The sequence below is a fragment of the Lates calcarifer genome, linkage group LG1 (assembly GCF_001640805.2).
Source record: "Lates calcarifer isolate ASB-BC8 linkage group LG1, TLL_Latcal_v3, whole genome shotgun sequence".
NCBI classification, from domain to species: Eukaryota; Metazoa; Chordata; class Actinopteri; family Centropomidae; genus Lates; species Lates calcarifer.
This window is the reverse complement of record NC_066833.1, coordinates 21,645,368-21,672,342: the sequence shown is the minus strand read 5'-3', so window position 1 is coordinate 21,672,342 and position 26,975 is coordinate 21,645,368. Positions and strand designations below refer to the sequence as shown.

The window sequence follows — 26,975 nt, the reverse complement described above, 5'->3', positions numbered from 1 at the left end:
TAGATGTAAGTACTGTATGTATATTTTTGATGCATTTCCTTATTATTTTTGTACTTGTACTTTATAAGGATTTTGAATGCCATCTATACTTCTAACAGTATTTGTACATTGTGTTACTTAACTAAAGGATCCAAACACTTTATCCACCACTCTTTCATAATAAATCAAATACAATAAAAATGTATTCTAAATTAATGAAATGAAATATAAATAAAAAAAGAAGAAAAAGAAATAAACACTAGATAAGGAAAAACTTTAAATGGCAATTTGTTCTAAGGGGCATCCTCAAATATATTTATTGTTTAGTATTGTTTAGTAAACTCATTCAAGAAAAGAAAGAAAGAGACCTACGTCCATAGTTTTCCCAATAAAAAAGTAAAAACTGCGACAAATTCTAGGAATTTAGGTCAAGTGGTGAATATTGTTTTGTAGTATTACAGCCTAGACATGTCTTTGTGGTCTTTTCACATTCTCGCGATATTTCAGCACCGTTCACATCCAGACTGCGAGATGATGAGCGATGGCAATAGAAAACAAACCTGGGGTGGAATTTGACACAGTTTTTGGTCGAAATGACTCTTTAGAGCTCTCCTCGCACCACGACTATGAGACTGCACAAGCTCGGATTTTTAAGATAATAGTAATAGGAGACTCAAATGTGGGAAAGACGTGTTTGACTTACAGATTCTGTGGGGGCACTTTCCTGAAAAACCCGGAGGCAACGATCGGGGTCGATTTTAGAGAGAGGACGCTGGAGCTCGATGGGGAGAGTATCAAGGTGAGAGGACATATTGGACACGTACATACGCTCACACTTTAATGTCACACATACCTCATGTCCCTATTAAATCAACGCAGACGTCTGTCTGAGCTGCGGTTCGTAAGGGGACACAGAGGAGAGCCTGACCTGGAGGCTCAGACGTTCAAAGGCTGGTGATGGCAGTACTACAAAACATTCATTTCAAAGAGTGGACTTTATAACCTTGCAATGTAAGGTTAACAGCAATAGTGGAAGAAGTCTACATCTCTGTGGAATTCTTTTTTCAATATCCATAAATAACCTTTGAATCTGAACGTCAGGTATGCCCTTAGAGCAATAGAGTGAGGATGTGGGAACTAGCTCATGTGAATGTAATACAGTTGTTGTTAATATCATGATAAACAACTGCTCCAACAGGCCTTTTTCAAAGCAGACATTTGGACTCGTCACAGGAAAAGCACAGGTGGAACTGATGACATTAACGATGGCTCTGGCTGTTTGAGCCAGCACTAACAATGCCATGACCCTGAAACCGAAGCAGCTAAATGGAATCCAGCCATCATTAATTTAATTATTTACACCTGTGCTTTTCCTGCTGTGACAACAACTCAACATTGGACTTGGAGCTGAGAAACAGAACAAGGTAGTGAGAGGTCAGAGAGTATTAAGAGATGAATTAACACATTGTTGGTTTTAGTGTTTTCTTGGGATTGGTTGACAATAAGAAAGAATATAGAATAATGCCACCCTTTGGTCACTTTAATATTACATCAGTGTTTGTTTCTGTTGTGCCAGTTGCAGATCTGGGACACGGCAGGTCAGGAGCGCTTCAGAAAGAGCATGGTGGAGCACTACTACCGCAGCGTCCATGCCGTCATCTTTGTGTACGACGTGACCAGCCTCTCGTCCTTCGAGAGCATCCCCGAGTGGATCGAGGAGTGCAGTCGGCACTCCGTGGGGCCCCAGGTGCCCCGCATCATGGTAGGAAACAAGTGTGATCTGAGGGACCGCCGGGAGGTCCCCACATCAGCTGCCCAGTGTCTTGCCGACCGCTACAACTTCCCATTGTTCGAGACTTCAGCCAAAGATCCCACCGAGAAGGAACATGTTGATGCTATCTTTCTGACTATAGCTTATAGGCTGAAGAGCCACAAACCTCTGAGACTGAAGCAGCTGAGTGAGTGCAATGTAAGGCATCTGTGGAACCAGAGAGAGCAGGAAGCAGCAACTTGTCAATGCTGAGGTCACCTTTATCCTGTAAGGATGTATTCAGAGCGTGAACAAAGGGCACTACAGCCTTCAGGAACAATATTATGATGCTGAAGAAAGCAGTGTTGAACCAAGCTACCAAACAAGACTGAATTCAGAAAGGCCTCTAATGATAATAAGATAGAAAGGTCAGAAGCTTTCTATGATTTTTACACTTTCCCCTTCCTACTGTAAGGCACAGCAGGTAACAGTATGGGCAATAGTGTACATATAATTTAAGTTTGCACAATATTAAATCAACATTTCAATGAAATGCATGAATGAATATGGAGTTATGACAAGTGTTTGCAGCTCAACCTGCACATAAAATCACTTTGAGTAAAAAAAAGAAAAGCATTGCAGTACATAGACAAATAATATGCAATCAGCCGTCTAGCAGCACTATAACTTATATACAGAATTCAATGCAGACAGTGATAAGGAAAAAATAGATTTCAGTGTTCGTAAAGGGACCAATGAGGTAAATTGCAACTGTGAAGAAAACTGCACTTTCTTTATGAAATGTCTTACAGTGATATTTTGAGTTCTTCTTTTGTTTGTTTAAAAAAAAAAGGAAGCATAACTACAGCATGAGTTTTGATGCTGTTATTAAATACGTATTTCTCAAATACAGTGATGAACATAACCAGCTTTGCATCAGCCCATTTGCCTTCTCAAACCAACCACAAATCACTTCAGACCAAGAACACTAATGACAAAATGTAGCTGTCTTTTGGGACAAAATGCTAATCTACACAGTTCACTTGAAATGCATGAGTAAACAGGAACTCAGCAGATCTTGTAATTCATCTATGCTGCAAGGTATTTATGTTGTGAGGGAAAAGAATCACATCTGACTGATACTTTTGTTGCATGTGTACAATAATGGCAGCAGTATGGAGATTTGTGACTGTGTAAAGCTGCATATCAAATAAAAGTGGTTTTATCCGTATAATTTTCATTTTGAGTTCTGGTGTTTGTCTGGTGTAATGAGTACTTTCTGCCATCTTAGGCAGCTGCGTTGGTCAGCATTGCTCATTGAAGTGGCACACCACATTTCCAAATGTATTTCTTTCTGTCATCTAATGGAAAACAAGTTATTTCTTCAGTAAGTACAGAGTACAGCTGCTGTGATTCATCTGTGCACTTGCTAATGCTGAGTTATCAACACATGCAATTTTAGAAATCATTGTGTGTCTCAGTTTTGTTGACAGATTTCAACACTATGCAGAATTTTTGCACCAAGAGATGCATTTGAATTGATTTGTTTTTATTATAGTACTAGTAATGGCATTAGAATTATTTTTCTGAAGTGTAGCTTACATTATGCTCTTTCAAATTGCTATTTACTTATACTTATTTAAGGCTAATCAATTAAAAATGCATATGTAATATTTATAATATTGGTTATTCTGTTTTTTTAATTGAATAATGCCTAATAAATAGTATCTTCAACAGGACAGTTGATCTGTGTTAGTTTTAATTTTTGTGTTTTACCGCCAACCAGTGGTCAATTTGTGCATAGCCATCGGTCTGATGATATGTTTTATGAAACCGTGTAAACTATCAACGTTCCTTGTTAAAATTATGTTTCAACAACGGTTGTTCTATTTATTTTGTGAAACACAGATCATTTTTCCCCTTTCGAAACGAGATCAAATTATCTACCGTAACCATCAAAACAAACAGCGTGGCTTTCAATGCAATACCCACTCTCAGTTTGCTGTGATTGACGAGTACTTGTTATCAGGGTGGACATGACATGTTTACCAGCTTACAAGAAGTCCGTGAACGCGGCACAGTAACCGACCCGTCTGTATTCTTCACACGGCGTCTCTCTGCGGCCATGGTAACACTTTGCTCATTACCGGACCTCTGACTCAAGCAAACAACACAAACAGGTGCTTTTCATGCAGGTATGAGTATTATTGTCACGCTGGATATGTAGATAGAGAATATAATTTAGGTTGTTGGCCGGTTGTTTTTGTCTAGCTGCATATTTAACACACCCAGGGAGGATTAAGTCGCGTTTACGTTATTTATTGCCACACGATTCGTTTTTGTTGTCTGTCTGTGGCATGGACTGTGTGGTCCGTGGCCTAGCAGCAAGCTAGCAAAAGCTAACGTCGGTAAAATGACAGGAGGGTGCAGACAACAGAAGCTAATTGAAATAATGGTTTGATTTAACCGTGCGGTGAAATCACTCCCTGAAATCAGCTAGCTTAACTACCACGCTTTGCCTGGGTTTAGCAGCTTCATTATATCTGGCATGGAGCTGCACCATCCTGTGTTAACTAGGATTTACAATGTGGTTTTGTAAATGCTGTAACACGGGGAGAGCAATATGTTTTCATGTCTATTGCACTCGTCCTAAGGTTATATTTCCGGTACAACGTCACATCCAAGATTTGTGACTTACTTTTTTGTCTGTGTCTTAGGTTTAGATCATTCTGCAAGTAAAATTTGAGAATATGTTGGTATGCGGCAGGATATGAATCAGGGACAAAAGCCATGATGTGCTGATGTGGTTTTAAAAAAATTCTGAATGTTATGGTATATATCTGACATCAGATTGAACCAGTTCTTAGACATGTAGAAACCTGTTAAAACAAGTCTCTGAGTCCAGTTAGGGTGTTGTGAGGCTGTTTGTGTTGAAGTGTTTATTATGTGCTTTTAAATGTTGAGACTGAGTGTTACTAGCTTTATTGTGACTTTTGTGCTTGTGTTGTGGTTTTTGTTTTTTGGGATGGGGAGGTGTGGAGGGTAGAGATCTAGGTGCTGAATTAAAGGTAGACATACTGTATGCTGTTAGGTAACCAGTGTTATTTAAGTTGTACAATTTATATGATTTAAATCCCTCATAAATGTGATGTACTTATTATGAAGTGCTAATAAAAATACACAAATATGCAAACCAACCAACATTTGGCTAACATCATCAGTCCAGTCAAAGTAATACGTTGTTTTTCTCTCACCATATAGCTATTATTCAGCATGAATTTGGCAGAGATATGTGACAATGCCAAGAAGGGCCGTGAGTATGCTTTGCTTGGAAACTATGACTCCTCCATTGTGTACTACCAGGGCGTCATTCAACAGATCCACAAGCATTGTCAGTCCCTCAGAGATCCCGCACTTAAAGTCAAATGGCAACAGGTGAGTTCTCCCAATCCCTGATGGCATCATGTTCTTACACCAGTCAGGGGAGCCCAGGGACTGTAGCTCAGCATTACAAATGCCTGGGAACCAGTGGTGGAATTTAACATTTGCTCAAGTATTGTACTTCAGTAAAGTTTTATGGTACTTGTACTTTATTTGAGTATTTCTACTCTCTAATACTTTACTCCACTCTCCTTCTACTCCACTGCAGCTCAGAGGCCAATATTGTACTCTACTCTATTACATTTATTTTTATAGCTTTAGTTACTCTTGACTTTACAAGTACAACTTGATGATTTGAAACATAATCAACCAATAAACTCATGTATTATTATAAATAAAGCCACCAGTAGTATATAAAGTAGGTAATATTAGTTCCACCCTTACAATCTACAACATTAGTGATGCCTACACATTAATGCATCAGTAATTATAACCCAGTAATGCAATTTATTTTATTCTGAAAGAGGCCATACACTGCATGACTTGTTTGCTTCCATCATGGTGAAGGTTTGACTTGCAACAAGATAGCATTAGCAGGTTTTATATCTAATTTGGCCATCAACCATGACGCAGCCCCGAGGTAATACTCTTCTTCCTCTGTTTGTGATCAGGTCAGGCAGGAACTCACTGAGGAGTATGAGCAGGTGAAAGGCATCATGGGAACGCTCGAGAGCTTTAAGTCAGAGAAGCCAGTCGACATCCTTGCACCTCAACCTGATGAGAGACCTGAGGATCCGGCAGTTTGGCCCCCTCCCATCCCTGCCGAACACAGGTGTGTGTGTGTGTGTGTGTGTGAATGTGTGTGTGTGTAGAAGTTACATCCATGAGCCAAAGCTTTTGTGTGCTTTATTCAGGGTCCACCAACCTGTCTAAACTCCTACACCACCAGTTTTTAAATAAATTCCAGTGTCTGAGGCCCACTGATTCTTACGCTCTATGTGATATTTATAAATACATTTAGGCTAAATGAAAGATCAGGATGTCATGTTTTTTTTTACTAATGCTTATACTAACATATTTATTGCCGCATACATTTCAAACCCTTTGACAGACAATAGTTTCAGTCAGCTAATCTCAGAGAAACACATGCACATCCATAAATTCTGCATAAGACTAAGCTGAAAAAAAAAAACCCCTGCATATTGCTGTCTCATTGCCAGTTCTTTTATTCTATTTGGATGAAATTAAACAGTGAACGAGACTGCAGTGTATGGGTATTTTTTTGAATTTTATTTATTTAAATTTCAAATTTCAATTTCAGTGTGGTTTCTGTGTGGCTATCTAGTTTCTGGCAGAACTGATTATTATTGATACAACCCAGATAGTCTGAGTGACAAAATAGCTCTCTGCGGAAGCACTTTGAAGTACAAAGACACCTGGTTTGCATAATCTGTTTCATCTCCACCAGTACAATGTGACTCACCATGCTGGATTTCTTTTACTGTGTTCATTAAGGTGGACATAACAAGCTTTGCCACCACAGAGCAGAGCTAGTTTAAAGTAAATGGGAAATTTGGCACACTTTATTACTACTATTACTCCCATTGCAAATTATCTTTGGTGTATCCCACTATTACCCATATGTGTATCGTTTTAATCCTGTGTGTGTGTGTGTGTCTCTGTAGGAATCCTGTTGCAGTGAAGCGTCCCAACAGCGCAGTGAAGCAGCAGAGGAAGGACTCCCCAGGTCTGCAGCATCGAGGGGCAGGGCCAGGAGGCCGTGGTCAGGCCAGTGCGAAACCAGACAGGCCGGGATTCAGAGACGCCCGTGGCACAAAGGCCAAAGACGATAAGGTCAGACTGCAGTTGACGACTGGTGGTTGAGTGGGTGGAAAGATGGATGGGTGAGGCTCAGACGAATCAGTCTGTCCCTGAAAATACCATTTTTTTGTTTTTTTTCCGTATTTATTTTTCTTATCAGGGAAAGAAAGGGGTTGGAGACGCACCAGGGGATGTAGAGCAGAAGAAGTTTGATGGCACAGGATACGACAGTGACCTGGTGGACTCACTGGAGAGAGATATCGTGTCCCGCAACCCTAACATACACTGGTAATGGTTGCATCCACACAGATTCTTATATACTTCTTTTACACTTTTTGCTGCAGGGGGCTGTGGTTTTTTTCAGCCCTGCTGACTGAATTCTCTTGATGAACCGTAGGGATGACATTGCTGATCTGGAAGATGCTAAGAAGCTGCTGAGAGAAGCAGTGGTGTTACCCATGTGGATGCCTGACTTTTTTAAGGGCATTCGTCGCCCGTGGAAGGTACACACACACACACACACACACACACGCACATACATACAAACACACGTGCTTGCTTACATACTCAGAAATCATATAGATCAGCAGAGGGACATGTTTGGACAGAGAGCATCTCATGTTTTGCTGTGCTCAAAGTTAAATTTGAAACCCACGTACTTGCTGACGTGTAAAGGCAACACTTAAATAAATGCAATCATGTTTGAACTAGCCAATATATGTGCATTGCTGTATTAATAATTTAAAGATCATTTATCAATCGTTTCTGCTGTAGTTTATGTTTTCTCTACTGAGATGAGGATGGCGGTGTCACACGTTTGCGTTTCTGTTGCAAGCAACCAAGTGACAGCAGCATAAAATTACAGTTGTTCCCTCCTCTGGTCCAAATATTGAAAAAACAACATTTCCTCTGGCTCTTCTATCAGCTCACATCTTTCTAACCGTTTCTATGACAACAGTTAATAAGGAATGACTCACACCTGCCCAGGGAGGTGTACATTTTAAGGTCTATCTTAGCTCTATTTCATAACTAGCTAGTTTGGTGTAACCTGCTTTTACGAGGTTGTCAAACTTTGCTGTTCTTTTGCTAAAATACAAACACAACTTTAATTCTCTCATATGTTCACATCACTGACGTCTTTCCTCTACATGACTAAATGACCAGTCAGGGTGTTTTTCTCTGTACCAGCCTGAGTTGAACTTAGTCATGTGAGGCCTCTTCCCCTCAGGCCTGCCATGTGAGGGTCAATACTTTTACCGCTTTTTGCAGCAGCACAGTGCTTTCCATTTGTCTGACATATGCATGCATAATTCAACTCCTGACTCAGTTGGTGCAGAGCCCCTTTTTCAGATAACTGAAAGTGTAGTAAAATGAAGGATTAATACATAAATTATAAGACATGAAGACATTTTTAGTTAATGATTGTTTTATCAGCACACAGGTAGGCTGGAGGTATCTATTTCATTATAGCTGACATTTAGTATAGAGGTCTGAACTGCTTGGTTACCACATGTGCGCCCTCCCACTCCCACCTGCTGCTGCTGAGGTTCTGATAAATCCCATCTTTATCATTTTTTTAAAACATTGAAAATCTGTCTGCCTCATTCTGCTGAGAATATAAGATACACTAGTGTATGGCATCTGAGGCAGCAGGGACTACAAATAGATTAAATGTAATCTCCATAGCAACGCATACAAACCAGATAGAGAAATGTCAGAGCGTCAGGGATGTCTGACTAATGTTAACAGGAGAGATTTGCGTCATGGATGGCAGGGATGGCAATTTTGTTTAATATTACTGACATTTAAATGAAATGTGTGTAAACACACCAGCAAAACAACAAATCAGTGTTGCTTTTGTCATGAGTGCCCGCTCAGGCTTCCATAAATTAGCAATGAATCAGAGCCGATTCATGGAGGCACTGTTTGTTGTGCTTACAGACCAGTAGACACAACCACTTTCTTTGCAGTGCACTTTTTTCTCTCCCAATTTTGCAGGAATGGTATTAAGGACAAATGATGATGGCTGCATTAGGGACATAATTGAAGCACAGCAGTACAACTTGACAGTTAGTTTTTATGCGGAAACTGGCGACAAGTCATTATCGTGAGCTTTTAGCTGCAGAAACTGATAGAAAAGTTGCCCAATTTTATTGTTTATATCAGGAGTGACACTTGTATTGCAAATGTGACTCGCTCTCTATATTGTAAATACATACACATTCATCAGTCCTGCTACTCCTCACATATATTGATGATTGCATATGTGCTGAAGTGAATATGGAGTTTTCTGATTGCAGCAGGAGATAGTTTGACATGTCTGCCAGAATTATGTTAACCTAGGTAATCCTACTGCCTGTTTCTGTGACTCTGTCTGTGTACATTTGTTTATGTGTCTTAGGTTTAACAACAGCATGTTTGTTTCAGGGTGTGTTAATGGTCGGCCCCCCGGGGACAGGGAAGACCATGTTAGCCAAAGCTGTGGCCACAGAGTGTGGGACTACTTTCTTCAATGTGTCTTCCTCCACCCTTACCTCCAAATACAGGGGCGAGTCTGAAAAACTTGTGCGTCTGCTGTTCGAAATGGTAAGAATATGTAGATATGGGTATATGACAGGTAGAGTCGAGTGGGTTATAATTACATAGTTTTGGTGGTTCAATCCCCAACTGTCTCCACATGCCAGGGTGTGTCAGATTGTAGCGTGCTGCCATTGGTGTGTACAGGTGGGAGGGTGAATGAGACATAATGAGATGCTATGTAAAATTGCAGGTCTATAACGCAAAACAAATATCAAACTAAAGATAGAAATATTTTGTCATATGGCAGAGGAAAAAATGTTTACATTTTTAAAACTTGATTTTTCTCAGGCCCGGTTTTATGCACCAACAACCATATTCATAGACGAGATTGACTCCATCTGTGGCAGGAGAGGAACATCAGATGAACATGAAGCCAGCCGTAGGGTCAAATCAGAACTTCTGGTTCAGATGGATGGTGAGTGGAACAGAGTCATGGGGAGGTGAAGCTATGAAGGGATTTCTAATGAAGAGTTAATTAAAGAAAAAAAAATCAAGTCAAGACCAGTCCAACACAGATGCAGTAATGTTTTTCCTTTGTTAATGAATGTGTTGTCATACTCCATCTGTTGAACCATGGAAAGCCCAGTATTAAACTAAGATCATTTCAGTTAGGTAGGCCCTAGAGAGATTCCAAGATCATAAGTCACATGAATTCTGCAACCAGGTGTGGGGGGAGCCCTGGAGAATGATGACCCCTCTAAGATGGTCATGGTCCTCGCTGCCACCAACTTTCCCTGGGACATTGACGAGGCGTTAAGACGACGTCTGGAGAAGCGGATCTACATCCCCCTGCCCACAGGTGACCCCATCACAGGCTTCACACAACATTCCAAAACAGTGAAGCTAAGACAAGACTGATTAATACTGATTCACACTTACTGAGGAGTCAGAAGTGTTTTACTTACTCACCTAATGTATTTATAGCACACAAATATCCATTCCTCCAAAACTGATGTTCAGATGTGTCATCCAATAACTGTAATAATGCTGTGTGTGTAGCTGTGGGTCGTGTAGAGCTTCTAAAGATCAACCTGAGGGAGGTGGAGGTGGCCGATGACGTGGACCTGGACCTCATTGCTGAGAAGATTGAGGGCTACTCCGGAGCAGACATCACCAACGTCTGCAGGTGTGTGTGTGTGTGTGTGTGTGTATCTGTCTGTCTGTCTGTCTGTCTGTCTGTGTCTGTCTAAATCAATACAATAACATTGTAATTATGTTGTGAGTTTGCACATTACATTCGCAGAGATGTAACTTTAACCATGTAAAACTATTTAAATCACCAGGCATCATTATTGGAGAAATTAGTCATTAAAAAATGTAATAGACGACGACATGTTTTTTCAAAAAACAAAATAGCACTTATACAGACACACTTAGGTTGTGTAAAATGATTTTCAGCACATTATGACTAGAGTCAGAGATACGGAGAGGAAGACAACCGAAAAACCTGGTCTGACTCTTGAGAACAAGGGGAATACGGTTCAGTAAGATTCAGTATGTGCATGTTTGCTTTTTTAATAAATGGATTTTTACTCAAATAGTAAATAAAACTGCTCAGCTACATAGAGATTGCCCTCTAAATTATGCCGTCACATCTTAGCGGTCGTGAGTCTGTATGGCTTTCAGGAAAATGTTGTCGTATTCTTTTATTTCACTGATCATCCTTTGATACATTAAATGGCAGCACTGAAGACTGGATTTTTCTCCCATCGCTGTTGGATTTTTTAAAATCACCAGTGGAAATACAGTCAAGTGTACAAAATTAAATGTCAAGAGACACAAGTGTGAGTACAGCAGTTATACAGACTGTATTCTAATTTGAGTGCGTAAAACTTCACTGCACTGTGTAACAGCCATTTAAATCATTTTGAAACAGGAACAGCCATAGAGAGTGTGTGTGTGTGTGTGTGTGTGTGTTTGTGCATGAGAGAGAAACAGACAGGTTATGTGTCTTTATGAGTGAGTGCTGGCATTTGGCTGTAAACCTGAATCACTATAGGCATGTCAGCTCGCTGGCATCACTTGCTTGTGTAAGGACAGTCTGCTCAGTAAAAAGACGCAAAGATTTTCTGACCTACAGTATGTTACAGAAATGAAAATATCAACACTGTTAAACTCAGGGGGCTGGTGTAGTGATAGTAGTGTTTAATTAGATGTAGGAAATATTCAAGGAAAAAGGCATGCAGATTCACAGAAAAAAACATAATAGGTTGCTTATCTTTAACCAGGTTTCTGTTTCTTGGTCTTTATCTCAACTGCATACATGTTCAAAAAAAATGTTATGGTGTAAGCTGTAGTCTGGAACACCTTGGACATTAGGTTTATACTGTTAGTTCAGCGTCTTACACCTCCTCAGGTTTTTTCCCCAGTCAAGGGCAACCACTGTTTGAAAATGCAAGGCCATTTGCTCTTGTACGTGAGGAAAAAGGTGGTCACTTAAGAGTTGCATAGCATCAGCCAGTGAACAAATGAGATGTGAGCATGGCAGGATTTGGGCGAGGTAATTTATTTTGTGATACAAAGAGTAATTACAAAATCATCAGATCGTCTGGTCATGCTTGGCTTCTTGTTGTCGTCCGTTCCCATCAGTGCTGCAGCTGTCCCTGCAAACAGATGCAGGATTGTTTTGGCTACTTTGGCTCACACACACACACACACACGCACGCGTGCACATACATGCACACACTTACACACACTCAGACCTGTAGAGCAAGTAGAGTAATTACTGTCACACGTTTCATGACATACACCATAGAAGATAGCAGTGAATATGTGCTGTAGTGTTGACATTAATAATTTAATAATTGTGTTAGTTTTTTCATTTTTTTCCTTACCATCCTGCTCTTAGCTTTTCCACAGCAGCTATGCTGAGACTGGCAGGTATTTTTTATGTTGCCCAAGTTGTCTCTGCTCATCTCTGGCTTGCATTGTTCTTTTGACCTTAGACGTGTGTGTATATCACGCACACACATCCTGTAGCTTGCAGGATTTAAAAACAGCCTACACTCCATCCCTTTTGACAGGAGAAAAATGTGGAATTCAAAACAGCTGTAATACTCTATGAAGTGTTTTTTGGGGGTAGATTTCTGTTCAAATGAATATGTTGCTCATGTGATGAGTTGTTTTTCCCCCTTCCCGTCTGTACTCCTGCCAGGGATGCATCCATGATGGCAATGCGTCGTCGAATCCAAGGCCTGAGCCCCGAGGAGATCCGAGCTCTGTCCAAAGACGAGCTGCAGATGCCTGTTACCATGGAGGATTTCACCCTCACGCTCAAGAAGATCTCCAAGTCGGTCTCTGCCGCCGACCTGGAAAAATACGAAGCCTGGATGGCCGAGTTTGGGTCAGTGTAGAGAACGGGGAGACCCAGAGGGACCAGAGCCTTGACAGGAAGACTCTTAGTTTTGAAAATGATGAAGAGGAGGGGAGTGTATGTCACAGAGCTGAGTGAGCTCTAGTATGTGAACCAGGCTGCACATCAGGGATCAAGATAATACAGAGGCTAAAGTTCACATCAGAAGACTGGTGCCTTTGAGAGCGCATGATGAGAACTGTCATCAGCTTCACTCCCGCCCTTTCACATATTCTCCCCCCTGACTGTCAATCATCCAGCTGCTGACCAACTGAAGTGACCTGAGCAAGAACAGGGTAAACTTCTCTCACATTGGGAACTTTTAATGTAAAAAGTAACCTAATACACAAAGGTAGACCAGGGAATGCACACTAGTCTTACTTAGATATCAGGCCTCATGCAAGAACATGTTAAGATTTTTAGCCTCTTACTTTTTCTGTGAAGCTTTTTTATATGAATGTTCCAAGTCAGATTTACAGAACTCTCTCAGCTACACAAACTTACTGTAAATTACTCTTTTCAAACTGATGAACACCAACTGTCAACACATAGGGGAGTGTTAATGAGACTTGGATGATGAATGCCCCTAATATTGCTACAAAAGAGCCCCACCTCTGCTCTATTTGTGGGCAAAGTTTTATTCACAAACAAAAAAACATGGAGCTTCAAGTTCTGCTGAAATCAGCAGATTTAGCAGCATAAGCGGTTATACTAGGAGATCTGAAACAATTAGAAAATGTTAATACAACCAAGCAACAACGTGCCATCAGTGCAGCATCATATTGTGAGAGGAATAAGGAGGGATTTAGACATGTTAGATTGTCCTGTGCAACAGAGGATGTTCACCAGGGCAGCAATAAACATAAAACTATTTTTGGACAGCTGTCAGTGTGAGAAAATCTTCTTAACAAATACTGAGTTGTTTTGGTGTCCATGACAAAATATGCCATTACAACCTGCAAAGAATGTTGTCAGACCTCTAAATTGGAAAGCCATGATGATGGTGATATGATGAACAAAGTATTCATTTTTGTGTAAAGTTTATTTTAGTTATCTGTTTTTAGTTGGCTTCTGTGGCATAGGTCATGTGCAGATTCCTTCAGATTAAGGCGTCATAATTCAGATTTCCTGTACATGACTTGAATGACAGGACATGTGAATTTCACTTGTACTTAAGAGAAAATTCTAAGTACAAGAAAATTGCGGCAAAGGTGACAAATGATCTTAAATCACCTGAGAACGAATCTCTTAGTTCTTGTGATTCTTGCATGAGGCCCATTGTCTTACAGAACTGTATGTTTGAGCACTTTCAATGTAGTTTCGTGGAGGAGCCCATGTATTTACTACTGACTGAAGACACTTGAAGAATGTCTGTTATGAAGTGACTGATTATGTGTTTGTATGTTTTTTTTTTTTTTTTTTTTTTTTGTGGTTTTAATATGTTTTCAATTTTAGTTCTTTTGAGACCAACAAATGTAGTCAAGCCAAAAGAACATGGCCACGTGGATTGTTTATAAAAGTATACAGTTAATCCTTGCCTACTTAATGGTCCCTGTATTTTATGAAATCTATTAAATTGATCCCTCTAAACTGAGTCTTGTATTGACTGAGTCTTCCCTCAGGGGAAGTGGAGTGATAAGATGAATAGATTGTGAATTGCCGATAGACTCGATCTGTAACCAGTGGATGTTTGTTGCCCTTTTTTTTCCCCCACTGGTTTTCTGTTTAATTTTAGGCTGCCTCAAGCATTTAGGGCAACCTGTTCAGAGCAAATAATTAACCACTAAAAGTTCAATTAACTGTGTAATATTTGGTAACACAACAATACCCTGTGCTATTAACTATATTATTAATCATAATTCATATTAAATCTCAGCTGAATTAATCCATATTGCTATGGCTACGGATACTAGTTTGACCAAATAGTCCCACCCTCTAGCTTGCTCCAGATGGAGACGGATCTGTTGACATTTAGAGCTGAACCCAAGACGACTGTGATAGAGCTCAAAGCTCAGGAAAAAAGCTGGTGCGTTGACCTTGAGTTGGGATCATTTCGTCAAGCCTGTTTTTTCGATATGTCAAACCAGTCAGCCGTGGTGGAAGGTTCATTACAAAGAATGACTCCATGCTACCAACAGAATTGATAGTTGACAATATGATCAGAGTAATGCAGGGACTCAGTCTAAATGTCATCTAAGCAGTTATCACATGCGTTATTGTGATTTTAATAAGTGAGGGACAGAGACTCAGGACCAGGGAGACCTGGATGGGACCACTGTTTATATACTGTCTGTTGTTGTACTTCTGCTGCTGTGACACTTCTGTTTCCTTGTGTGGGATAAATAAAGTTGACCATCAATCACACCCTTTCAAAAAATAAAAAAATAAGGCCTCTTTTCAACATTTTCAACTTAGTGCTGCACCTGCGTATTATAGTGTGGGTAGTGTAGTAGGGTGCCCCAACTTTTGCACATACCACAATTACAGTTGTGGTATGTCGCCCCCCCGACTTTTGAAGTTAACTGGGTGAGAAATAACCGCACAATTCTTTTCACTTCGGAAATCAACACAAAAACATGTAATTTACCCAGGGGTTGCCCAAACTTTTGCAAACAGACCGCACCTACACATGGAGGAAATGTATGCAGGGAACTATATTTTATTGGTACCTGACACATGCTACATGATCACCCCTGTAAAAATCTTGGTCCTGAGTGATACAGCGTTACCTCTGAGGATAATGTAATAGCTGCTGGTTGGTCCGATGCGTTGCTCCAGTGACGCTGTGTGGCTGCATCAGCGCATGGTTGCAACGCGACAGCTTCGCAGTTCCTCCCCTCCCCGCTGCTGTTGTTATCACAGCGAGTCCCAACACCGCACGGTCCAGAATGGAGACCAAACCGGTCATCACCTGCCTTAAAACCCTCCTCATCGTATACTCCTTCGTGTTTTGGGTATGTAAGCTTTTTGTTTGTTTGTTTGATTGTCCCCCCCCTCCTCCTCCTCCCCCAGTATCTTTCTAAATCACCCTGCAGAAAATGATCGCAATCCATCAAAATCCATCCATTTTTTTTTTGTGCGTGATGTAGGGGTGGATAGAGCCAGCATCATCGACGGAATCATTGTGTTGTTTGAATATACGCTAAATGGTCGACGGAGGTTTGCATTATAGCGTTAAGATAAGCATTTTATCGTCTTCTATTATGTAACATGCGTTAAGGTTACACATATTTCGGCTGCTGGGCGTCAGTGGTGTCTGTACATAGCATCATGGTTGTCAGTGAGCGCGGTGGAGGATGTTAATATAACCGCAACGATTTAACTGTGTGAAAGGCCTGGTCTGTTTGATCAGGCCTGTTTAAAGCCTGTTTTCTACATTTTCTTCTATATACTCTTAAAGGGACATTGCACCCTCGGTATATACTCCTGTATGGATTGCTGAAATGTAACAGTGGTCAGTGGTGGAAAGTAACTAAGTACATTTACTCAAGTACTGTGCTTAAGTAGAATTTTGAGGTGATTGTACTTTCCATTTTATGCTACGTTATCCTTCCATCCTCCAGCTGTAGTTACTTTAGAGATTAGGATTTTACACAGTGGATAATAACAATGAAATTAGTAGTTTCCAACCTTTTTGGCCTCTTACAAAAAGCAGTGTAGTCTGGATCACATCTCAGACGTCTATGAGTTGTTAACAGCTTCATCAAGTAGTGATTTTTCCTCCCTAAGCTGCTTCAGTAAATGTTCAAATGATCCAATATCAAGATTTGAGGGAAAAGTCCAGAAGTCTCAGATTTATCTGGTGTCCCTGTTTATAAAACTCTATGTAAAGAAGTTCAAACTAGCTCCTACCTCCAGCAGCTACAACAGTAACGTACTGCTCACACCCTCATGCTTTAGTATCAATAATGTGATGATGTTGTATGTAATGGTATATCAGTCAGAGACCAAGCCAGTACTTTTACTTTAATACTTTAACAACATTTTGCTGCTAATACTTACATACTTTTAGGTAAGTATGATTTTACATGTAGGTAATGGAGTATTTTTACTTTGTTGTAATAGTACTTCATCAGTGAAGGATCTGAATACTACTCTGAATACTGCTTCACCACATCTTGAAATAAAATATTTGACTTTTTACTAAAGATTAAAATTTTATACAGGACTTTTACTTGTAATGGAGTAGTTTTTCTCATTGTGATAAAAGCAAAAGTGGCTTAAAAAAATGAAATAAAAATAAAATACTCCATTAGGCTACGGGTAGAAGTCCAGCATTCAGTATTTTACTAAAGTAAAAATATAAGTCTTACCAGAACAGTGTTCAGTGCTTCAAGTAGTAAAGTACTCATTATGCAACTAGTGTGACATTATTTACTTATTATATTTACTATACTAAATTTTACAGCAGATTATAATATTACTCGTTTTACATCCTGTTGGGTGGTTTGACTCACTGTATTATAAAGTACTGTTTTATTTGCTTGTTTTTAGTTTTTGAAATCTGAATCTGAAAAATAACCAGTGACTATAGTTACCATATACATAAAGTAGAGTAAAAATATAATATTACTCTCCAAATACCTCAGAACTGTACTTATGTACAGTACTCAATTAAATGTACCCTTGTACCCAGCTGGGCTTGGGTCTGTGCACAGTGCTGCAGTCGCAATGCTAAGCAACCAGTATATAACAGCGCTCATTTGAAAAATAGACTGGCCATATTTTCACTGTAATTAAAGCTCTTTGTCGTAAGTGTCCTCAGGATTTGAGCCAGCAAATCACTCCGCAACGTCTCGGCTACTCAAACCAAATAAATTTGGTTGAAGCTGCTTCCAATTTTGGGATTAATGAGTGTGAGATCAACGTGGGGAAGGAGGAGTGAATTCCCTGTGCGGTTTTTAGTAGTTTGGATTACCAGCTGAATCCTCAAATGTGATGTAGCATCCATGTAAGCACTAACATGAATCTGAGACCACATACTAGCTAAGCTGACTGCAACACTGTGCGACTGAATATAGTACATTTTTGCCCCTAATTTTTAAACACAATTGCGAGTTATAGACTCACTCCTGTGTGTGTGATAGAAGCCAGATATAGCCTGGGTGGATTATCTAATAAGAACACGTGGAAAAGGTTCATCTGTCTATAATGTGTTTAGGATCTGAAGAGAGCTTTCTCTGCTTTCGCTACATTCACCCTGAACTGTAGGAAGCGAAAGTAGCTTCAATACTGACACTTGGCCATGAACAGTAACCCATAGCTTTGAGGAAGAGAGTCCTGGTGGAAACGTCGAAGTGAAATCAGCCTTTCAGTTAAGATCTGTAGTCATGAAGGCTTAAAAAGAAGAGCCTGTGCTGCGCGTCCCCCTGCTCTGCAGACATATGCCGGTGTCACAGATATGAACTTTTATATTTAGTCAGGGATTGGATGGTCTTTTAGCCCTCCCTTACATCCACAGCATCAGGTTTCAGATGTCTGAAGTGCAGAAGTGTCTCACAGTTCAGTGGCTCCCTTCAACCCGGAGGGTGAAGCAAGGAGAGGGGGCTGGCAGAGAGCTCCTAGTGGGAGAGGTGCCTCAATGTCAGGCCTCGGTTTCACTGTCATCGGCTTGTCGTGGCAAATAATGTCTTAAGTGTGAATGTCTGCGTTGCCGCACTCAACGCACAGGACGGTAAAATGCAGAGCAGGTGGTGGAGTATGCGCAGTGTCCTCGCCAGCCAATTTTGTCATCGCACCTTCTGTTTCTTTATTAGGCCGCGGGGGTGGGGGGTGACCTGTTTTAAACTCTGTGCTGTAACCAGGGTGGCCGGGCCAGGCATTGAATTTCAAACAAAACGTGCAGGGGGTGGGGGGGGGTTTTACTCGGCTCCAGGGAGGGAGGAGGGAGGGCGTCTGAAGCTGTTTGAAATTCAGCAACAGGCATGAAGCCTAGATGGCTTGTCCCTGCTCCTTGGACTTGATTTCCCCATTGGCTTTAAAATGAACACTTTAGCATCGACAGGATGATTCCTTATTTGTATGTGGCAGCAGCTCTGAGGGGGAGAGACATTTTGTTGTGGATGATTTTGGTCGTAAGCAGCGAGGGCACCGTTATCAAGAGGACTGTTGTCTGAAATGACTCTGGTTGCTCTGGCTGTTTGAATCACTGTTAATAGAAACAGTAGATGTCATTACTGACAAATCATCAGCTTGCGGCCCTTTAGCTCAGCTCTGAAAAGAGGTGATAGTTTACATTAGAGCGGGAACGGTTAGTCAGTTGATCGATTAGTCAACTGACAGAAAAGGTTTTAGTTATTTTGTTTAAAAAAAAAAAACATTTGCTGATTCAGGTTTCTCAAAAGTGGGGATATGATGCCTTTCTTTCTTCTTTCCTGCTACAGCAGGACAGGTAACATCAGGACGAGGGTTAAGATCAAGAGATTACGAAACACTTGAGATGATTTCTAATAGAAAACCTAGTGGCTCTCACTTCTTACTCTGCAGTCCAGCACCATCAAATGTCCTGCAACTGAGGATTTATCATCTTGCATATAACTGCCCACAGGCTGTCGATATTAGCCATTTTTGCAGGTTTTGCTTACGTAATAGAAACCACAGCAACATGTTTAAGTCATAAATACAAAGAGATAAATACACTGGCAGTTTTGTGGGAAACCAGTGCAGGTTAATTGATTCTTCAATTGTCAGAATATGAATAAACAACAATTCTGATAATTAATTAACCACTGAATACATTTTTTCAGAAATGTACCAGCTACCATGTCTAAAATCTAAATAATTTATAGTTTTCCCAGTTGTCTATGATACAGAACTGAATATCTTTGGGTTTTAAACCACTGATCGATCAGAAAAATCGATTTGAATATTTCTGCTTGGGCTTTAGGAACCTGTTATGGCAATTTTTTCCAAATTTGCAGACAATTTGTCGACAAACCATTCACTGGTAATGAAAACTGGTGTATCTGTAAATTCAAGACGTAGCTGAGATGCTTTCTTCAGGAGCTGCCATTCAAGTGTGTTTCAGTGAGCGTGCTTTCTCTCACTCTAACCTCTCTTATCATCTCAGATGAAAACACATTGTCCTTGTGCGACATAATGTCGATAAGGAAAATCCACGTGTGGGCGTTTGCATGAGCCACGGTCAAGTTTAGCCACGTAACGCAGCAGCCCACAGTAGACACTCTCAAACAGCTCTCGCTGTTTTGTAAGTCTAAAACAACTCTGTATAGCTTTTTATTTAAGAACTGCAAACCAAATGCAGAACAATACAGCACTCAGAGGACAGGCAGGCCGCAGGCTGGTGATTTGTCATGGTGAAAAACCTCTGCCCCATCATTGTGTGCACACCCTGCCAACGGGGCAAAGTGTAAATGTTGTTAACACAGTCATTAACCTGCAGAGACTGGTTTCAGCTATCAGAGAGGGAACGTGGCAGCCTAACTTTATGCAAAAGAAATATATTTTTTGTGTTGTTGTTAATCATTTTTTCGTAACGTGACATTAGGCTTGAAGACACTTTTGTGTAATTCCTAAGATTTATTCTCTGCTGTTCCCGTCACGGTGGCTCATTTTCTGCTGAGAGCTGAGTGTATTCCTCTCATCAGTTTTAGAGGTTTTGGGGGTGGGGTAATGGTGGGGGTGGAGGGTGGGGGGTAGAGACATTTTGCACAGACAGCTCCCTCTCTTGTCGGAGGGCCTGGCAGGACGGCGAGCAGCCTCCTCTTGGAAGGAGGGAGGATAAGGATGATGAGTTGGCCCCCTGAGTTGCGAGTCAGATCATCAGCAGCCGTTCCACACCCTGCTCTCTTTCCGATGCCAGTAACATACCCAGCTGAGACACACGGCGCTTCAGCTGCCTCGTACAGCACGCTCTTTTATCCGCAGCCTTCATTTGAAATGCTAAGAGAGGCGCAACAGGAGGAAGCGTCTCTCCACGGATCAAAGAGCTTCTTTGATTCGTCCCCTTTCTTTTTGTCTCTTTTCTTTCTGTATGTGTGCGAAGTGCAGGCATATTCATAAAGCAGGTGATCGCTATCCCGTACTCCAGATAAATTTGTGTCTTCTGTCTCCCCGTCTCCTCCTCCTTACTCTAATTGCTCTCCTTTCTTGTTCCACCTTGATCCTCTTTCTCCTCCTCCCCCCTCGGCACGCTGCTAAAACACAGCTATTGTAATATCGCAGAAAAGTGCAGAGATAAAGGCCCGTTCCCTGCTTTCATTTTGTTTCCTGTGCTCTCTCTCTTTCTCTCTCTCTCTGTGACATCCTTCTTTCCATTCCTCCCCCTCGCCCTCTAGATAACAGGAGCCATCCTGCTGGCAGTGGGGGTATGGGGGAAGTTGATGCTGGGCCCGTACATCTCTCTGATAGCCGACAACTCCACCAATGCCCCGTACGTCCTCATTGGCACTGGGACCGTCATCATTGTTTTTGGCCTGTTTGGATGCTTCGCCACCTGCAGAGGAAGCCCATGGATGCTGAAGCTGGTGAGAGGCCATAGGATCAAAGGGTGGAGTGTTGCGTTGCAGTGAGAGAGAGGAGCATTGTAGATGCTAAGTAATTAGCCTCAGGTCATGTGATAAAAGGAATAATGGTTGACCTCTATCATGTGGAGAGGGATCAGAAATCCAATAGATGCTGCAGAGCACTTTGGTCGGTTAATGGTGGTCAAGTGGGTGTGTTGGAGCGTGTGTGTGTGTGTGTGTGCGTGCATGCAAACATAGGCAAATGATGCACACCTAAGGCAGAGGGCTTTTATGCAAACTATGCAAATCTCCTTCCTCTCCCTCTGCAGTATGCCATGTTTCTGTCACTCGTCTTCCTCGCTGAGCTAGTGGCCGGGATCTCTGGATTTGTGTTTCGCCACGAGGTCAGCACACAGTTCACCATCCAACAACCTCACGAGTCTCACACTAAAGCACCAAAGCACTCTCAAGCTGTTAACGTGTACGATTGTGCGCACGCTGTATGTTTGCATGCTACAGATAAAGGGAACCTTTCGCAGGACGTACACCGACGCAGTCTTGAACTACAACGCTGAGGATGAGGCGAGCCGCGCTGTCGATAATTTGCAGCACAAGGTAAGTCCCCGACACCAACAAGGTACAACGGCTGATGAACACAGAAGGTGGATTTGTAAGCTTTGTATTTCTAAAGGATAAAGGTGGCAATATTCTGTATTTTTCTTTTTTTTTTTTTTACTGTCAACAAGACTAAAACCAACAAGCAATTTATGCTACTAACAAGTAGCCGAAGCCTGATTCAGCTTATTTGTCTGTGCCGTAGAGCTCCACTGTTGTCCACATTACAATAAACAGGGGCACTTAAGTCTATTTTCAGTCATTCCCTTACATGCCATAAATACTCACCAGGACACCAAATAGTTATTGATCTGCAGCTCAAAATAGACCCCATCAAATCCTCCATTTACATTCTGTTTGAGAAATGTTTTTCTAAAAACTACAATGCCCAGCTGTTTTATGAGATTTTTTAAAATAAACTCTGTATGTGTGTGACCCATTTTTGCAGATCTGCATCCTCGGTAGGAATGAACAAGCTTGGCTCTGAGTGCCACAGACAAGGCAGAATCATCATAACAAAATATAGAATAAGGCCAGCCTCATCCACGAATTCTGATCTGATCTCAGCACTTTTCTCTTGCGTTTTCTGTTTTTAGCTGCGTTGCTGTGGAGTGTATAACTACACTAGCTGGTTTGCCAGTGTGTATTACCCATCCAATGGCATTCCTGCCAGCTGCTGCTTTAACTCCTCTGACTGCAACCCAGAAGACCTCCGCAATGCAACTATAGCCCCGAACAAGGTCTACCACCAGGTCAGTGTGCTCTTCTGTTGAGCCTATGAATGTACCAGTCAGAAGATGACTGTATTTATATCTGACAGGTCCTCATACACTTTTTTCAAACTGTCTCCCTCCTCCAAATACTAACAAATGTCTCAGATACTTTCCCAGATATCCATCTTGCCCCTAATTTGCACATTTAACATGTCCCTGTACCCTCTGCAAACTAACCTGCCCCCTGTATTTCAGGGCTGCTACTGAGCTGGTCACTTCATTCATGGAAACCAACATGGCCATAATTGCAGGAGTGACGTTTGGGATTGCCTTCTCACAGGTAGGAGTTGAGGAACATTGACATTTTGCAGGTGATACCGTGAGATAAAAAGTGGCACATGCATCGTACGGAGTGTAAATAAATCATTAACGTGTTTAAAAATGGAGGCTATAACCAGTGGAAACAAGCAAAACAGTTGCTAAGGAGATCAACGGACACAGCTAATACTGCATTTTACATTTTGTGCTGCCAGCTTGAATTTTACAGGGAATCTACTGAATTACTTTCCAAGAAAAATGCTTTAAATGGGAACCAGCTAACTTTTTTCCCTCTCTTTTTGTTTGGAATATAACTTTATTTAATATAGACACGATGTACAAACTGCATTGTCTGCATTACACTGTATCGTTCTTCTGAAAAACCTGTTTGTGGAAAAGTAGATATGTGCAGCATTATCCTTTTTTCTACAGCAAGACAGAATAGACAGCAATCCAAAAAACACAAAATAAACCAAAGCCCTTTCCTGTCTGTCTTTCAGCTGATTGGCATGTTGCTGGCCTGCTGTCTGTCCAGGATCATCACAGCCAATCAGTATGAGATGGTCTAGCTGACGTGACGTGGCAGGTGAGAGACATTCAGAGACGCTCGCGCGCACACACGCAACCATGCACGTTTACAGTTAATGCTGCTATGATCAACATTTCATATCAATGCAGAATTAAATGACTATAATGTGACAGGTGTTACTTATAGTAATTATCACCAACTTCCCATTTTCACTCACCGCTGGGGAGAGTTTTAACACCTTCCAGCATGTTGTTTTGATTTATTAGCCCGTGACTTACCTATTTTGATTCACTCTCTCCTCCCCCTTCATTGTTGCTCGCATTCGCTGCAGGAAGAGGGTTTCACCTCCTTATACTTCTCCAGTCACAGTTAAGCACTAGCTGATGAAGCTAAAGAGCATTTAGCAACAAATATTTCCCTCAGGATTTGGTGGAGAACAAAACAGAGCCACAAGGACAGTCGGTATTGGGCCAGAATCACATCTTCAGATGCCTATTTTGCAAACATTTAAGCATAACATCTTTCGACGTTAATAATATGTCAATGTTTAGTTCTTTCATAAACAACTCTTCTCTCTTTTGTGTTTTTATCACTTTAGGGAGATGAAGAGAAGAAGCAACAAAGAGCCTTGACACATGACAAGAGTAAATTCCCGAAACACTATCACACGCCTGAATTGGAATTTACCTCCCTCCGTCTCTCTGCCTGTGATTTTAATGTAATATCTTAATGTATCTTATTGTAAAGCACCATTCCTCGACTCACTGCTGTTGCATCAAAGCTTTCTATACCACTCATCACACTGCCGCTTGATGTGGAAGTTGCTCATTGGCACATATCTCGGATCAGTACAGCTTACAACAAACAGGTTAGACCAGAGCTGTCTGAGTTGACAGCGGTGTTGGTCTCAGATAGGTGATTGGGTGCAACTTGGTTTCTTAGCTGGATGCAGCATGCTCCATCGATAGTTATCAGAAGACCACTGCACATCTTTGTACAGAATGACATTACTAAAGCTTGAAAGTAACACTTTAATAGATAGGTTTAGTTTTGCATTTGACTTTGCTATTGCTCACCATTGTATATTCCTATGGTTGTGACATTATGTGTACTGAGGATGATGTTTTAAGTTTATAAGAAAAATAAGGAAACTGGTGAAGGAAAGAATAGGGAGAGGTGTTTGAGAGTATTTTTTATCTGTAGACGATTATGTTATTTTTTTATCTTTAATTTAATTTAAAAGCAAATTATGAAGTTAGTTAAGTGTTAAAACTGTAATTTAGCATCACTTACAGCTTTAGTCTGGAATAAAAACATAAGACCACAGATAACAAATGTGAATCACTCCGACTTAAAATAACTTTACCTGAATTTACAACTTCTTAATAACCCTTATGTCAGTTCAGTAGTTTTACTGTAGAAGAGAAATATATTCATCCAGCAAACAAACAAATGAGATCATTTGAAGAACAAATCTGGTATGCCATAGACTAAAGGCCCCGTCACACCAGAAAGTGACAAGCTCTCAGTTCACAATTATGTTAGCTAGTTCACTAGCACAACTTCACAGTAACAGTTTATGCCAAAGATGGATTTGTACCATCTACTCCTGTCTCGTCATTTATACTGAGACAGAGGACAGTGGATGCCACAGTAGACCCTTTGCATTGCAGACATTTTTGACTTGTCAACATAAGAAAGGCACAGGCGTAAATAACAACATTAACCATGGCCTCATTCCTTTAAGTGTCCCAGTAAGCCATCTCAGTGAGTGAGCATGTAGAATACCAGGACCCTGAAACTGCCTTACCTAAATGCAATGCAGCCATTGTTGATGTTTTTGATTCCACCTGTCCTTTTCCTGTTTTGATAAGTGGAAATATGGCTCTCCACCCCCTAAAAGAGCAGTTCTCAGCTGTTAGGACAGCTAGCTGTCGATCAATAATGCAAGTTTGTGCGTCAAAGCTCAACAAAACTGAACTTGATGCAAAGTTTTTGTAATTATTTTGCATTTAGCAGTTTGAATGCTGGTGTGGCTGGGCCTTTTCAGGCTCTGAATCATGCCCTCTAACACCCAATTACCTTTAATGTGTCAGTGTGTTTCAAACGGCGCAGCTCATATGAGTTGTCGTCTGAACACGTCCAGAGCTTAAATTGTCTCTGCCTGTTCCAAATGGCCACACACAAAGAATGGATTGAAAAGGCATTTAGGATTTTGCATGCAGTGGAAAGTTAGAAAAATGATCACACAGAGCTCCTTCCTGCCAACTTCTGACGTCGGAAAGATGTGTACAAGGGGAAAAAGTTTGGATGCTGCTTGATGATCCACCAAGCATTTCATCTGAAGCATGCTGACAATTTAGATTTAGTCTTTCTGGTTTATGTAAAAATAACTGACACAAGTCACGATTTAGCTTTAAAGAGCAACTTAACAACAGCTGAAAAACTTTTTTTTTTTTTTTTTTGGCTGACCCCTTGTAGTTGAAATTGTCACCTTGCTGCAGTGATGTAGAAGTGTACCTGACAGCACAGTTGGGTGTGGTTACAGGTGCTCCAAAACAAGAATAGACTTGAAATCTGCAACCAAAAGAGGTCAGCAAAGCCATGCTTTTTTAGCCTGCGAGGGTCATATCAGATCATTAGGGTCATGAAATGTTTCTACCAATGGAAAGAAATGCCAGCTGTCTGCTACAATGAGTGAAGTCGACATTAGAGATCCAACAGTGTTCATCTAGTATTTACAGTACTCTATGTAGTGCATCAACATGCCTCCATCATCATCATCACCATCTGTAGATATGTATTGGAAATGTAATTTATATGATGTAATGTTTCTCATTCTAATATGCTAATATATAAATGTTGTGTCAAGAGTTTTGATTCCGCACTTTGTGCTGTTAATCTGTATTTGTTTGATAGTTTATAGGAAACTCGCACTGAAAAAATAATTGTGGCTGATGTTTTGTTGAGAGTAACGTGCAACATGTAGCTGTTTCAATTTAGCTGTATATTTATTATGGTTTGATTGGCATTAAGTTTACAGTTTCACCAAGTGGTTTTTTTTCTATCTCTTTCAGTATGTGTGCGTGAGTATGTGTGATTTTGTGTCTTTATTTGACTATCCCCTTAACCTTGAGTGTGTATTTTCCTTGTATGACAAGGCTTGTACGTGTGAGAGAGAGTGTCTTCATTTCGTGGATCCTGTTGTGTTCAGTTTTGGTCAGTATTTGGTTGTGGCTTTTAAAAACTTTACTGCTTTTAAAGCTGTAAATTTATTTAGTGAATGTATGTTTTTCAGCACTCTCAAACTTTTTTCCCTCCCCTAAGCTGATATTGTCCTGTAAATACTAAATTGTAATACCATCCAGCATACACATGGGGTCACCAGACACTCAAAAGAATTGCACCATGCTGTCTACTATTGACTAAGTCACCATCAGTGGTCTTATTATCAATAAATATACAGATAACA

General features: G+C 40.8%; 3 protein-coding genes across 5 annotated transcripts; all 3 read left to right on the top strand.

The window, feature by feature from the left end:
* The first annotated feature begins 500 nt into the window (after window positions 1–500).
* zgc:101559 (Ras-related protein Rab-33B-like) lies at window positions 501–2,969 on the top strand. 2 transcript variants are annotated; one of them, XM_018702775.1, is made up of 2 exons: window positions 501–778; window positions 1,562–2,969. In XM_018702775.1, exons 1-2 carry the CDS (start codon window positions 521–523, stop codon window positions 2,000–2,002), a joined length of 699 nt encoding a protein of 232 aa, XP_018558291.1. In that variant the 5' UTR covers window positions 501–520; the 3' UTR covers window positions 2,003–2,969. The 2 variants fall into 2 exon arrangements, with proteins under 2 accessions (XP_018558291.1, XP_018558290.1); XM_018702774.1 differs by having other exon boundaries at window positions 1,556–2,969.
* Window positions 2,970–3,797: 828 nt separating this feature from the next.
* katnal1 (katanin p60 subunit A-like 1) lies at window positions 3,798–14,457 on the top strand. 2 transcript variants are annotated; one of them, XM_018702781.2, is made up of 11 exons: window positions 3,798–3,909; window positions 4,991–5,164; window positions 5,782–5,942; window positions 6,796–6,964; window positions 7,092–7,219; window positions 7,329–7,434; window positions 9,359–9,517; window positions 9,800–9,926; window positions 10,176–10,310; window positions 10,511–10,637; window positions 12,666–14,457. In XM_018702781.2, the coding sequence occupies exons 2-11, from the start codon at window positions 5,003–5,005 to the stop codon at window positions 12,862–12,864; spliced, it is 1,473 nt and encodes a 490-aa protein (XP_018558297.1). In that variant the 5' UTR covers window positions 3,798–3,909; window positions 4,991–5,002; the 3' UTR covers window positions 12,865–14,457. The 2 variants fall into 2 exon arrangements, with proteins under 2 accessions (XP_018558297.1, XP_018558296.1); XM_018702780.2 differs by having other exon boundaries at window positions 3,798–3,924.
* Window positions 14,458–15,652: 1,195 nt separating this feature from the next.
* tspan7b (tetraspanin 7b) lies at window positions 15,653–26,975 on the top strand. The gene is given in 9 exon segments (XM_018702622.2): window positions 15,653–15,817; window positions 21,161–21,349; window positions 21,658–21,732; window positions 21,848–21,943; window positions 22,540–22,695; window positions 22,912–22,920; window positions 22,922–22,996; window positions 23,475–23,560; window positions 24,102–26,975. Coding segments are annotated over 8 exon segments (735 nt in total). The 5' UTR covers window positions 15,653–15,751; the 3' UTR covers window positions 23,544–23,560; window positions 24,102–26,975.